Source organism: Cryptomeria japonica, chromosome 9 (genome assembly GCF_030272615.1).
Source record: "Cryptomeria japonica chromosome 9, Sugi_1.0, whole genome shotgun sequence".
Lineage (NCBI taxonomy): Eukaryota > Viridiplantae > Streptophyta > Pinopsida > Cupressales > Cupressaceae > Cryptomeria > Cryptomeria japonica.
This window is the reverse complement of record NC_081413.1, coordinates 385055392-385069325: the sequence shown is the minus strand read 5'-3', so window position 1 is coordinate 385069325 and position 13934 is coordinate 385055392. Positions and strand designations below refer to the sequence as shown.

Below are 13934 nucleotides of genomic sequence, written 5' to 3'. Positions count from 1 at the left end.
TCAGTCAGGTATTGCAGTGTCCAATTTTTTTCGGATTGATGTGTTAAAGGATGCTACTCCTCAGGGGGAGCAGCATAGTGGAATAGGAAAGCTTGTACCTCCACTTTGGTATTGTTGTCAAAGGGGGAGAAGAAGTGAAGCGGAGAAGATATCTGTAGTATTGGGAGAGAAGGTATGAAGCAGATAGATATCTTTGTATATTGATATCTACAGTATTGGGAGAGAAGGTATGAAGCAGACATATATCTTTGTATATTGCCATCAATGCCAAAGGGGGAGATTGTTGGCATATGTGAACCGGTATGAAGACATGATGACATTGAATGTTGTCATTGATGTCAATATACTGAAGAGTGAACCGGTATATGGAAGTAAGCAACTAGCAAGAGAACCGATATGATACTAAGAGTTGGTATATGAGAGAACCGGTATAATTGTGAACCGGTATATGTGAAAAGGTGAACCGACATGTTGGTATGAGAACCAGTCTATGGAAGTTTTGCATGACTACCGGTTGGTAGTCTCAACCTTAGGGTTTCCGGTTGAAGTGTTCCAAGCCTGTGTGACTCAACCGATGACATTGTGTGATGAGTTAGCATTGTAATGAAGATCGGATCGTGTTGCCATATCAGCTTGAGTGCGCGAAGGATCTTACATGAAGGAGATCGATCCTATCTACCTCAGGAATATGCGAAGTCTCTGTAAACGGTGGAGAACGCGTGATGGGTTACAAGCTGCCATGAAAGCGGTGAAAAATGAATGATGGAGAATGCCTTGAGATATGTTCAAGACTTTTGTATTCAAATGCAAAGTGTTCAATGGCCAGGATTGAACCGCCTGAATTGCTTAACCTAAATGTTTAGGGTTTAGGGTTTATGCTACCGACCTATCTGTTTCCTATAAGGTTGATGTTGTGTTTCTTTCTGAGGTTGTTGGCAAATGGTGTGTGTGCGTATCTAAGTGAAAAGATATGTGATTATTGCCAGACCAGATGAGATAAGAGGATTGATTCCTGCATTGTGTGTGTGCAGAAGGAAGGAACTTAAGCGGATCTGCATTAGGCATTGAGTGCTATTATCAGATCATTGTAATACCTATTGATCTTTAACCACTTCAACAGTTGGAAAATCCCTTAACCGGGTAGCTTTAATCAGCTTGCTTTAAATCCTTTAACAGGGTGACTCAAACTAATTGAGTTCTTGAAATCCTCTAACAAGGTAACCTCTAATAGGGTTTAACCCTTAATCGGGTATTTAGCCATCCCTTAATCGGGTGATCTCTAATAGGATCGATTCCTAGCAGAACCTGTTGTAACAATCTTTAACCGAACTAGGCTCCTAACAGAGCGGACTTCTAAAGAGTTCAAAAGTAGCTTGCGGGTATTCATCCCCACCGTGGTTTTTCCCAGTTGGGTTTACATGTGAAAAATCCGTGTGTCATGTGTAGTATTTTTCATGTGATGATTTAAGTGATTTATGTCTGAAGGTAAAACATGTTGAGCTAGCTGTTATTATATTCCTGATGATAGATTACCTATTCATGCATAAAGGTGAAATGGAAGTATAGTATTAAGTTGAGTGGAAAACTAAGTGATTAACTGATTAACGCTTGTCACAGTCATTCCTAGCCTTACCATTTGCATTCTATTTCAGACCTGTGTTACTGTCTGTCAGACATTTGCAGTGTTTGCAGTCAAACCAGCTTGGGAAAAGGTTTTGTGACTGTACTGATTCACCTCCCCCTATCAGTACCAGTTTGATCCTTATTCTTCATCATTGAGTTATCATTCACAAGAAAAACAAAGGTTGCATGTGCAGATTCGGATCAATAAGATGGAAGTGACCGAGAAGAAAGTGATGGCTTCCAAGTTCTTGAAAACCCTCTCTTTGTGCTAGATGATTTCAACATCTTTGGCATCAAGATGTTGTCAAAACATAGTTTAGAAGTCATCCAAGGTTTCGTTGCAGCAGCGAGGAGTGAAGATTTCAGATTTGTTACTCACAAAGTAAGGGAGAAAGGACCATAACGTGGTGATTGCATGCTTGATAACCCATTTCTTGGGTTGAATAATAATAAGGCTCATACTAGTCCATTTTGGGAGTTGGATTTGAGGGCAACACTTGTTCCATACTCCAATGTTGTTGAAGCTTTCATGGTTAGGCTTCGAGGGTTCACTAAAGGAGACATCAATTTATTAAGTATGCTCTTGGTTCTTACTAGCACTTGGGGATGTTTGGAGTTTTATTTTCAGTACGTTGAAGATCACTATCAGTTGGGTGTCCAGGCTCGAGATTGTCAACATGGTCTGATGGAGCTTATTACATTTGGAAAGAAGGATCTTTGGAGGGATAAGGAACAAATTTTTAGAATTGATGGTGCTATTCCCTTCTTTACTAGCCATTTGATGGTTCCTTTTGCTCATCAACTAGTGGATTGGGAAGATATTCTGAATAAAGGATGGTTCCATGCGGAGTTGGAGTCGCTAGAGAAGATATTTCCAACCTTGGATGTGAGCAGATGTGTTGTTTTGGATGAGGATATCCTATGTTGCAACAATTGTTCATCTTCTTGGATGTTGATTTCCTTGAAATTAGATCTCAATTCAATCATTTCAGACTTGGTGGGCTGCTGGTGTACTTTTTTTCAGACTTCACAGTCTCCTTGCAGGACAAATTTATTGTCTTAGATGAGAGGTATGGCAAGTTGGGGCAATCAATATCTGTGTATGGGAAGTGTTGAAGCTCTAACTACTGGTTATACTTATGCCCTTTCTTCTACTTATGATTGGGACAATAAACCTTTGCTTTCTTTGATTCTTCATTCCAAGGTTCTTGGAGTGGGAATTGTAAGAGATTTTAGAAGTCTCCATGGTTTTGTCAGAATAATTCTGGGGTGGCTTAGTAGATTCATGTGCAGTTATGAGTATGAGTTTGTTGAGCTCTTGCAAAGGAATGCTTTCCTCTTTGCAAAAAGATTTGGAGATGTCACATTGGCAGTTGTGGCTATGTTAGATACCATATGGAGATGTGTTGAGAAGTTTAATTTTGAGTTGAGTAGACTATCTTCCCTATTGCTCAGGCTTGTGATAGCTAGTGGCATTGTTGATATTGATTACTCAGAGCTTTATGGGCATGAGATGTTGCACGATAGTAATGTCAGTCCTTTAAGATTTTTCAGTTTGAGTATCATGGATGGTGACATTTTGGAGTTACAAGGGAGGTTAATGCAGTTTTGGCGTGATGTTTTCACTGTTGTCATCAGAGTGGCACAACATCAACATGGTTGGTTCTTCTTGAGACGGGCATGGGACCCTAGGATTGTACTTGCTTTGGTGCGGATCAGTTTAAAATTTTTGGGAGTTGTGATGGCATTGCTTGAGGACAAGGAATTTTGGGAAGGGCGGATTGTAATGTCCCCTTCTCCGCAATGATTAGTTTAGTGGTCCATTGGCCTATTCCGAAGACCCGTAGGCTATTTGGAAGAGAGAATTAGGGTTTCCAACCTTTGTAGAGTTCTGCACGAGCTTTTTAGGGTTTGTCAGGAGGGAATTCTTTAGTTCTGCTTATGGTTTCCTTCTGGGTTTTCCATGAACTCGAGGGTGGCATAACATGCATTTGATTCTTTGGTGAAGTCACAACTTACTGTTTTTAGTAAGTTAAGGGTTTGACAGTTTGGTTGATGCAGTTCTACTGAGCTTTCCAAGATCTTTCTCTGGGTGCGAAGATTATGTTTTTTAGAGCAGTATTTCTTGACTTACTATTTTTAGTAAGTGGCTGTGTCGAGCATTTCTATTTTTAGCAGTCTCGGACAGGGTCCTGACTCAGCACAGTTCAGTGGTCTTCATCGCACAGCTTCATCCTTGATTTTGGTTTTAATCAGTATTGGAGCTATAAGTTATTTAATTAAATATTAATTCTTTATCCTAAGGTTTGATATTTAATTATTTTTATTACTGATTAATTGTGTTATGGGGCAACTTAGTAAAAATATCTATCTGCCAACAATATTGTTATTTTCCTAAGTCAATGACATTAAAAAAGGTGGAGTTGAGAAAGATGAAATATTTCATGTTTTTATTATTTTATATCACAAAGTTGTCACGTAGGAAAAAGTTTGAACTTTGCCTAGGGAATTTGGGAAAATTAACGCCATGTTTAGGGGAGGCTATGACATGAAATGAAATTGAATTTCAATGGTTTTGGGCACCATTTGCATTTGAATTTCAGAGGGAAAAATATATAAATACAGGTGCTTGGCCTCTCATTTGGTATCAAATGAATTTGCATCGTTATGCTACCGAATTGGTGACTGAAAATCTAAGCTTCGAAGTGTGGCTTCCTAGCTAAGTCTCAGTTTCGTACTTGCAAGATAGTACCTAGCTGTGTCCATGTATTCCCAATGCTGTTGGTGAGTGAGCTGCAGATTGTGGAGTGTTCTATTTGGGATTGGAGTGTTTTCTGGTTGCTGGTTGCGGGACTGCTGAATGTGTATTTTGCTCACACCTCTTGACCAGGCGATTCCATCATTCTGGGTACCGACTCATCCTTCCTTCCTACCACTAGCGATGCATATTGTAAGTTTTTAGAATCTTATTTTGAGTGTGGATTTTTATATTGTAAATGAAACTTCCCAGGTTAGGCGTTGGGTTTTGTGAATGCATTGGGAAGCATACAAAATAAATATGGGTGTTTCGATGGCTTTCCTTGGATTTGTTTTCATTGTAGCAGGTATAGCAATTATTTAGAATAGTTTTTGGGTGAATTGGGTGAGTAATGAGAGAGTTATGAGCGTTTTAGTGAATCCATAGGCTGCTGGTTTTGCAATTCCAGCTTGCAGATTTTGATGTTAGCAGAAATTTCATGTTCTTATTTGGATATTCAACATTACTCTCTTCTCACATTATCTTGATTATTGTAAGGTTAATTAGTAGTACTACTAACCAATTCTGGTTTGTAATTCTCACCTCGCTGAAAAGTGGAAGAGGCTGGCTTGCTGCCTATTTTCAAGTAAATTGTAATTCAGTCCTCCCACTGCATAAGTGGTCGAGTGATGTCTGAGTGTAATGGTCCTCCCGCTAAAATATCGTGGTTGAGTGATTTGTGCCTTTGTATGTTTCTCTTGGCTTGTTCACCGCCAAGTTTCTTGCATTCCTGCTGGATAAGCGGAAGGGGCTGGCTTGCCGCCCAAGCATTATATTGTTTCCAGTTATTTGAAGCTAACAATCCCCTCAACACCGTATGCTCTCACCTTCCCACATTGGGCACTTGGTGATCAGAAAGTGGAAGGGTTGCATTTTCCAGCAAGTTTTCAGTTTATGCTTTCTAACCTTAATGGGTTATCTGTTTGTGGATGATTATTATTGGCCTAAAAAACAAAAAAAAAATAACTGGGATACTACAACTTATGTAATTTATTAATCATTATGATGAAATCCCATGCTTATGCATGCTTCTTTATTTTGCTTTTGTGCTTTCCCATGTGTCTTATTTATATTTCATGTCCTACTATGCTCCATTTTTAACATCTATCTTTTCACATGTTTCGTCACCTTTTTAATATTATTCATCTTTGCTTCATCCCTATTCACACTAATTGTTAAATATTCATTCCCAACCTCAAAACCAACATCTTATCCCTATAGACAATAACTACATGGCTTGGGATTGATCAATTCAACCTTGAGAATTGCGATAATGAACCCCAAAATTAAACACTTAAAATTCAAATATAAACTTTCTCATCTCTTTTCCCTAGTTTCTATTAGTTGACCTAATACATGTTTCATGTGACATCTGTTGTGTTGTATTTAAAATATTCATTATGCAGTTAATAGCATACAAAGGAACACATGACTAATAAAGGAGAATAATTAGAGCACACTTCAATTTTAAAGGGAAAGACAATAATAAAATTTGAATTATCATATAAGCCATCCACATGCTTGCAAGTTTTATCTTTGATCTTTCTCATTGTTGATAGTTTAGTCCTCCTTGGGGTTTTACTTAGGAGAACTTGTTCACTTATTGAGTTAACAAGTTCCTCAACGGTGTCTCTATATATCACCTTAATAGATTCAAATGTCTTGAATGCGAAAGGAGCAGTTCTTCTAACACACTTCTTGTCAAGTTAGTAATGTATTAACTCATATCAATTTCTCACATTAGATCATGTGTGCAACAATAGAAATTGAACTTATGATACTACAACATAATTTACACTATTATTTCTATTATTTTTGTGACAGTTAAAACTTCAAAATATGTAACAAACCAATACAATTAACTTTATGATAATATAACTTAATTCAACATAACATCAATAATAATTAAATCTTATCAATCCTAAAACCAAACACACCTACTCTTTTATTTTCTCATCACATTTCTTTTAATTTTATTATCTATCCCAACTCCATTATATAATTCAATTGTTTTCCAATCAATTAAATTTATTTAATTAACTTAAAATATTACATTTCTTTATATTTATTCAGTGAAGGTGTTTTTATTTCCTTTACAATCATTATTATTTTGTTCACTACAAATTTCAAACATATTCCATTATTTTTGAAAAAAAAATTATATTTCATTTTAGAATTTAGAAAAAATACATAAAGGATCTAACGCATATTTATTTAAAAAAATATAAAATTCAACCAGAGGTTTGTGAATAAAATGCAAATACCATAGCCTGGAAGGCATTCACAGGGACAAAAACCCTCACAGAGGTTTATGTTTCTATTTTTTTCGAAGGAACACCCTCTCTTCATGGCGTGGCGGATTTTCACTAAGCGAACTGCTGGGCTTAGCAAAACTGCTTACGGTACTTTATTTCTTCCTTCAGGAATTCACCGTTCATCGAATGCGTTTAGCTGTGCAAATATGAAGCCCCTCTTCAATGATATTTTTGTCTGGGTATATGCTAGGCAGAAGCATATGTGGTTCTGTGTTTCAGCACGGCTGAATTTTTTTTTTTGTTGCCACTACACAATGTTTCGACATATTGAAATGTATACTATTTGATAGGAAGGAAATATCAATGGTTAGAACACCTTAAGTCGTACTGTAGTGTACTGACTGTTGTTATTGAGTTGTCAGTTATGCAGTTTACTGTCATTACAGAATCTCTTTAAGTTATATTCTAGTAAAATTGACATCTTTAACTTGGTACCTCCCGGCAGATGGTATTTTACTGTATGTAGTTTGTATGGGTGGTTTATTCGTCTAGCAACACCTTGTTGGCAAGGAACATTTTTTTGTTCAAAATTGCTTTAGTATATCTTGACAACGGATCCCTTTAATCTGTCAAGTGGGTTTAGAGACAAAGTACGAAGTTGGGCCTTTTGGGCTTTGTTTGCTGCTGTTACATCTAACGTGGTTTTTAGTAATTGGAGCGTCCTTGGTCTGATGCTAGTTAGATATTTTTATTTACGCATGATCTTTCACCATGTAAAGTATTTACAGGAATCGTCCTTTCAATGATTCTTTTCTATCAGTGTTTATTTCTTCGGCAATATTTTGCTATATACATTGTTAATAGTAACAAGGTAAGAGGCTCTCAAAGAATACAACTAGAGATGAGGAAGATGCTAACACAAAATTAGGGGACTTTCATCCCCGAATTTTTTTCTGGATGTGCTATGTGGGTCACCTTGCAATATAACGATTACTGGTATGCATGAGTCAGTTTATTGAAGAATTGACTACACATCGAAAACAAACACAAAATTAGGGGATTTCCACCGCCAATATTTGTTATGTATGTGCTATGTGGGTCATCTTGCAATATAACGATTACCGGTATGCATGAGTCAGTTTATTGAAGAATTGACTACGCATCGAAAACAATCATTGGAATGATGCTTTGAGTATATCCCACACATTGAATATACCCATTAAAATAATCTAAATATCCAATGAGGTTATACTCTGTCGTCGTCTTATGAGTTTTCGCATATCCTAAAAATGTTCAGTGGTATCTTCTTCCTACACTTTTCCTTGAAATCAATGATTGTTTCTAACTAAGTGATTTTTTTATGTAGGTCATTATTTTTTACCTCCCCACTTGCTATCATTTGCATTCTCTGTCTTTGTAGCGCTCCCATAAGCTTGCACTAATCCTCTAGAGAAATAGGAGATCTTCCACACCAACATTGACACAAACACCTCGCTTAGGAGATGCAAATGGAAAAGATCTAACTCAAACACAAACTTATCATATCATCAACAATCTCTATGTACCTTTGAAATGCTCCTAGCAACCATTAAAATGAGAAATGATGCCAAGATGCATTTTGGACGATGTTTAATATGCTGCTAATGAAAGAGAATGTCAGAAGAAGATATTTTTATTGTTTACATTTTCATCACACCAATAATGAGCATGGTAACAGTATCTAACGAAAAAAGCATGCAATGGGTTCTTGTATTACACAACAAAGTAGTATGCATTGCAATGATCATCGAGTCAAATTGATTGGCATATGTCTGGCATTTTTCTTGTGTGATCTGTAGAGTGATTTCTCTATTTGTGACTGAGAAAAAGGAACAAGACACTGGAGATAAATAGCAAGGTATCCTAGCTCAAAGGTTCCGACAATTGGTGAATGAATACCCAACCTTTCACCTCTTTGTTGCAATTACTGACTTATCATCAGTATTTGTTAGGGATTGTTTGCTATTAAATGCCTGGTAATTCTTAAAACGCAACCCTATTTGTTGGGTCCCAAAACCATTGCTCCATAGTTCTAGAACTCTTCTTACTCTCAAGGCCAAGCATTTGTTGTCAAGATGGTAAAACAGGGGCTCATCAATCGATTTAGGAAGGCCAAAGGCCAACTGAGGAGAGTGGGTATTCTCTCCTGCATTTTAAATTCGGCTTAGATTGGGAAGGACATTCCCAAAAGTTTTCTTAGTAGGGTTTTAAACCAATTAAAATGAAGCATAATTGCAACAATGGCAGCTATACCTTATGTACTCTTGACCCCTATAATTGTCATTAAGACAAAGACTAACTAGCTATGTAAAAACCATTTGGATAGCTGATTACAACACCTTGTGCATGCACTTATAGATGAAGGCAATATTTTAATCCCTTTAGATAATTTTATTTGTGTAATGTCCCCTAATTAGGCTCTGTTCATTATCAAAATAACATCTATGTTATGCTCCTTATTAAAGCAAATTCAATCTTATTTTGTAGTAACTCTAGAGAACCAACCCCAATCGCTAACTATTCCGTCCCTTTTCCCAGAAGAGGCTCTTGCTCGTCTAGGGCGCTTGACACCAGTTCTCTCTCAGGTCCCAGATTACTTGACTCAGTCCTCTCATCCTTAGGGCACACCACCCAGATTTAGGAGGAGTCTTTCACCCTTAGGGCACCTCTTGACTGGATTTACTCTGCCTCTCCCTAGCAGCATCCATCTCCCTTGGGGATTTGGAGAAATACGGATTCAGCTGACGATTGGATGGAATTCAGAATTTTGTCATAAGACTTGATACTTATATGTTAAATTCAATATGTAATTATTGGTAAATATTTGGCTTCATTTATTGCAAGTTTAGATTAATTCCATACATTGTATTCGGTGAAGGTTCATTCGTTCAACTAGACTTATTGTTATTGAGTGTCACTCAATTAATTACCTATGTATTCAAATTTAAATATTATCTTAATTCATTGATAAATGATGACTGTAAATTCATTCTTAAATTTACATCTGCTGTCGTTGTATTAATATTTCTAAATTATAATATTTGTAGCTGTATTATTTATTATAGTCTCATGCCAAATTACTAATGAACCCAGCAAGAATAAACTTTAGAATACATACAGACTACATATGCAAGTCCACGGTGACTGCCGCTGTTGTTATCACGTATTCTCTCCCCACGCTTTTCTGCAGAAGTTCCTTTTTCTTTTTTCTTTCGTTTTTTCCCCTCTTTTCCCATTCAAAATCCTCCCACATAATATAGCTGTGGTGGTAAATGATTTACGGCTGCCACCGTTTGACTGGGGAATACGCTGATTCAATCGTACCCTTTCATCAGCGTTTGCCTTTGCGATTAATCTTCGGCTAATGCTTGTAACCATATCAGCATTGGATAACTTTTAATGATTATTGGCGTGAGTATAATATATAACGATTTTTAATATAATTATAGTAATGTTGTGTCATCTTAAATATTAATAATTCATTTCACATTTTCACATATGTTAATAGTGATTTAATCGATTAATATAATTAACTGTGTTTTATAAAACATTATTACTGATATATATATCTGATTATTATAATTATCATTATTATTTTATATTTTATACTAGATTATATCGTACAACACATATACCCTCATGCTGAATATAATATAATATCTCATGGTTAGTTTGTAGATCAAATAGAATAAATATACATATTAAATTTAGATATGGGATTGTATTCTGAGAACATTCTTTTATCATTGTATATCATTACATATGGATAGGGTTATCACAGTCCACCCCTCCTAAATTTGCTTGACCTCAAGCAACTTAAGGTTAGGGTGGTCAAATTTTTCTGCTCCTTCCCATGTTGCGTCTTCTTCCGGTAACCCCTTCCACTTGATCAAGTATTCTGGAATGACCTTATTTCTTAATCTCTTTTCCCTTACATTAAGGACCCTTTCTGGTTCTAGAATGAGCTTACCCTCATCATCTAATGGGGGTAATTCTTCACATGGTATAGTATGTTGCCCCAGCACTTTCTTAAGCCGTGAAACATGGAAGACATTGTGAATTCGGCTATTCCCTGGCAGATCCAATTCATATCCTACTTCGCCAATTCTCCTTAAGATTTTGTAAGGGCCGTAAAAGCGTGGTTTAAGTTTTTCCGCTCCACTTGTTTTGATGGATGATTGCTTATATCGTTTCAATCGTAGGAAGACCAAGTCTCCAACCTTGAACGTTCGTTCAGTTCGATTGCGGTCAGCATATAGCTTTTGTTGGTTTTGAGCATGATGTAAGTTGTCTTTGAGAGCATTCATGATGTCAATGTTCTGCTGCGAAAAATCCTTAGCCCCTGGTACTTTGCTTTCTGGAAGAACTAAGCTGCTGTAGGAAATAGGTTCATAACCGTATAGTGCTCTAAAGGGGCTCATTCCAATGGACAGGTGGTATGTAGTGTTGTAACAATATTCACCCAGGTGTAGCCATTTTACCCATGCATTCTGCTGTCCCGTAATGTAATTCTTCAAATATCCTTCTATCCATTTATTGACGATTTCAGTTTGCCCATCGGTCTGAGGATGGTAGCTTGTACTTGGGGTCAATTCGGTTCCTGATAGCCGGAAAAGTTCTTGCCAAAATATGCTTAGAAACCTGCTATCCCTGTCACTGACAATGCTCTTAGGCAGGCCATGTAGTCGGAACACTTCTTTGAAGAATAGTTTGGCAATTTGAGGGGCTCGATATTCGGTGGAGATGGTCATGAAATGGGCATACTTAGTCAGCCAATCCACCACCACGTATATGCAATCCTTCCCTTGGATCTTTGGGAGGCCCACGATGAAATCCATAGAGATACCTTCCCATTTTTGTTCTGGTACCGGTAGGGGTTGGAGTAATCCTGCTGGATGGGTTTGTTCGGCTTTGTTTTGTTGACAAGTCATGCACTCTTGGACATGCTTCAATATGTCCCCCTTTAGGCCCTTCCATGAATATTTCTCCCTGATTTGTTTATATGTTTTATAATATCCCGGGTGTCCTGCCATAGGGTTGTCATGGTGTTCCCTAATTATCTTTTCCTTCATCTTGGATCCCGGTGTGAGATATACTCTATTTTTGTAAAGGATGAGTCCCTCTACCACTTTATAGTCTTGTTGTTGTATGTTTCCTTCAATGATGTCATTTGCATGGGCATTTTTGGCGTATTCAGCCACAAGGGAGTGCTTCCAATCTGCCGCAACACCTATTATGGTGCACAGATACACCCTTCTGGATAGCGCATTTGCTACCATATTGTTTTTTCCCTTCACATATTCTATATCAAAATTGTAGGCCTGTAGTTTGCTTACCCATTTTTGTTGTTGGTCATTAAGATCTCTTTGCTTTAAGAAGAACTGTAGGCTGTTATGATCTGTTTTAACCAAGAACTTCCCACAAACAAGGTATTGCCTAAATTTTGCCAAAGCATGCATGATGGCTAGCATTTCTTTGTCATATATGGAATACAATCGTGGTGAGTTTCCTGCTTTCAAAGGCAATTGGATGCTTGTTTTGCATGAGGACGACACCAATGCCATCTCCTGAGGCATCACATTGTAGTTCGAAAGGCAAGCCAAAGTTGGGGATGGCCAATACCAGGCATGTGCTCATCGCCGTTTTGAGGTTGTCAAAAGCTTGTTGGGCTTGTTCCGACCATCCGAAAGTTCCCTTTTTGGTTAGGTCTGTGAGGGGGGCTGCAATCTTGGAGAACCCCTTCACAAACCTTCGGTAATAACTACATAATCCCATAAACCCTCTTAGTTGTGTTAAGGTTTTGGGTTTTGGCCATTCCTTAATAGCTTTGATTTTTTCCTCATCAATGCTAACACCTTACCTTGTTCACTGATTTTTTGTTCTAGGTACAAGATTTCTTTAAGCCCAAATTCACATTTTGAAGCTTTGGCATAAAGTGACTCTTTTTCCAGAATTTCCAATACTTCGTCAATATGCTTAATATGGCCTTCCCAAGTTTTACTATATATTAAGATGTCATCAAAGAATTTTAACAAAAACTTCCTGAGTTGTTTCCTGAAGGTATGGTTCATACAAGATTGAAATGTAGCAGGGGCATTGGTTAGCCCGAAAGGTAGGACTAAGAATTCAAAGTGTCCATAATGGCATCTAAATGCTGTCTTAGGAATGTCTTCTTTCCTCATTCTGATTTGGTGGTATCCTGACCTTAGGTCGATCTTAGAGAAGTATTTGGCCCCATGGAGCTCATCCATAAGTTCATCCACCCTTGGAATAGGGTATCGATTTTTTATAGTTTTCTTATTTAGTGCCCTGTAGTCTATACACATTCTCATCGTTCCGTCCTTCTTCTTGACAAGTACAACCGAAGAGGCAAATGGGCCAGAACTAGGTTGAAAGTGTCCCATCTCAAGCAATTCATTAATAGTCTTCTCTATTTCCTCTTTAAATTTTTGAGGATGTCTATAAGGAGCGGTGATCACTGGTTGTGCCCCCTTTTCTAATTCTATTATGTGTTCAAATCCTCTTTTGGGAGGTAATCTTGGAGGGATGTTGTCAAAAACCCTTTTGTGCTTTTTGAGAATGGATTCTATGTCTATGTGTATGGCTATTCCTTGGGAAGTAGATTTGTCAAGGATCGTACATTGTGCTGCCCATTGTCCTTGCCCTTTCCTAAAAATCATAAACACATTAATATTTGTAATTAGGACAAGGTAGTTTCTACAAGGGAAACAACAATAATATTATCAATAGTAAACTTTTTACCTAATAATTCTTTCCATTCTCTTGCAAGAAACTACTTTAGATGTTCCGTTAGGTCACTTCCTTCCCTTCATGTTGGAAGCGGATTGTTAAGTTGGGAAGATCAGTCATGTAGCATCCCAAAGAGTATATCCAAGGTGAACCTAGGATCTCATCTGCATCGAAGGGTACGACGTAGAAATCCTCCTTGATGGGATGTTTGCCTAGGAGTATCTCCAGTTGGGGAACTAATTTGCTGCATTTGATCATATCTCCGGTGGCTGTTGCTGCTGTAAACCCTTCAAAGCTTTCAGTTTTGATCTTTCTCTTTGCCACTAAGTCTCCACTAATGAAGTTGTGGGATGACCCGCTATCCACTAGGACTATTATTCTTTGTCCTCTAAGCGTACTTTTGATGCGAAATAGTTGATTTTTGTAGGTATGAGTGATAGTAGCTAAGGTTACATGCTCCCCTTCTTCAG

The 13934-nt window shown here is 37.5% G+C and overlaps 1 protein-coding gene across 2 annotated transcripts in view; it reads left to right on the top strand.

Annotated features, from left to right (window-relative positions):
- The first annotated feature begins 6658 nt into the window (after positions 1-6658).
- The window catches only part of LOC131072739 (pentatricopeptide repeat-containing protein At4g35850, mitochondrial), a 254154-nt gene continuing 246878 nt past the window's right edge, over positions 6659-13934 (top strand). For both annotated transcript variants that reach the window (XM_058009014.2, XM_058009006.2), the window contains exon 1: positions 6659-6822. In XM_058009014.2, coding sequence (XP_057864997.1) covers positions 6732-6822 — 91 coding nt within the window. In that variant the 5' untranslated portion in view covers positions 6659-6731. The remainder of the gene's footprint in view (positions 6823-13934) is intronic.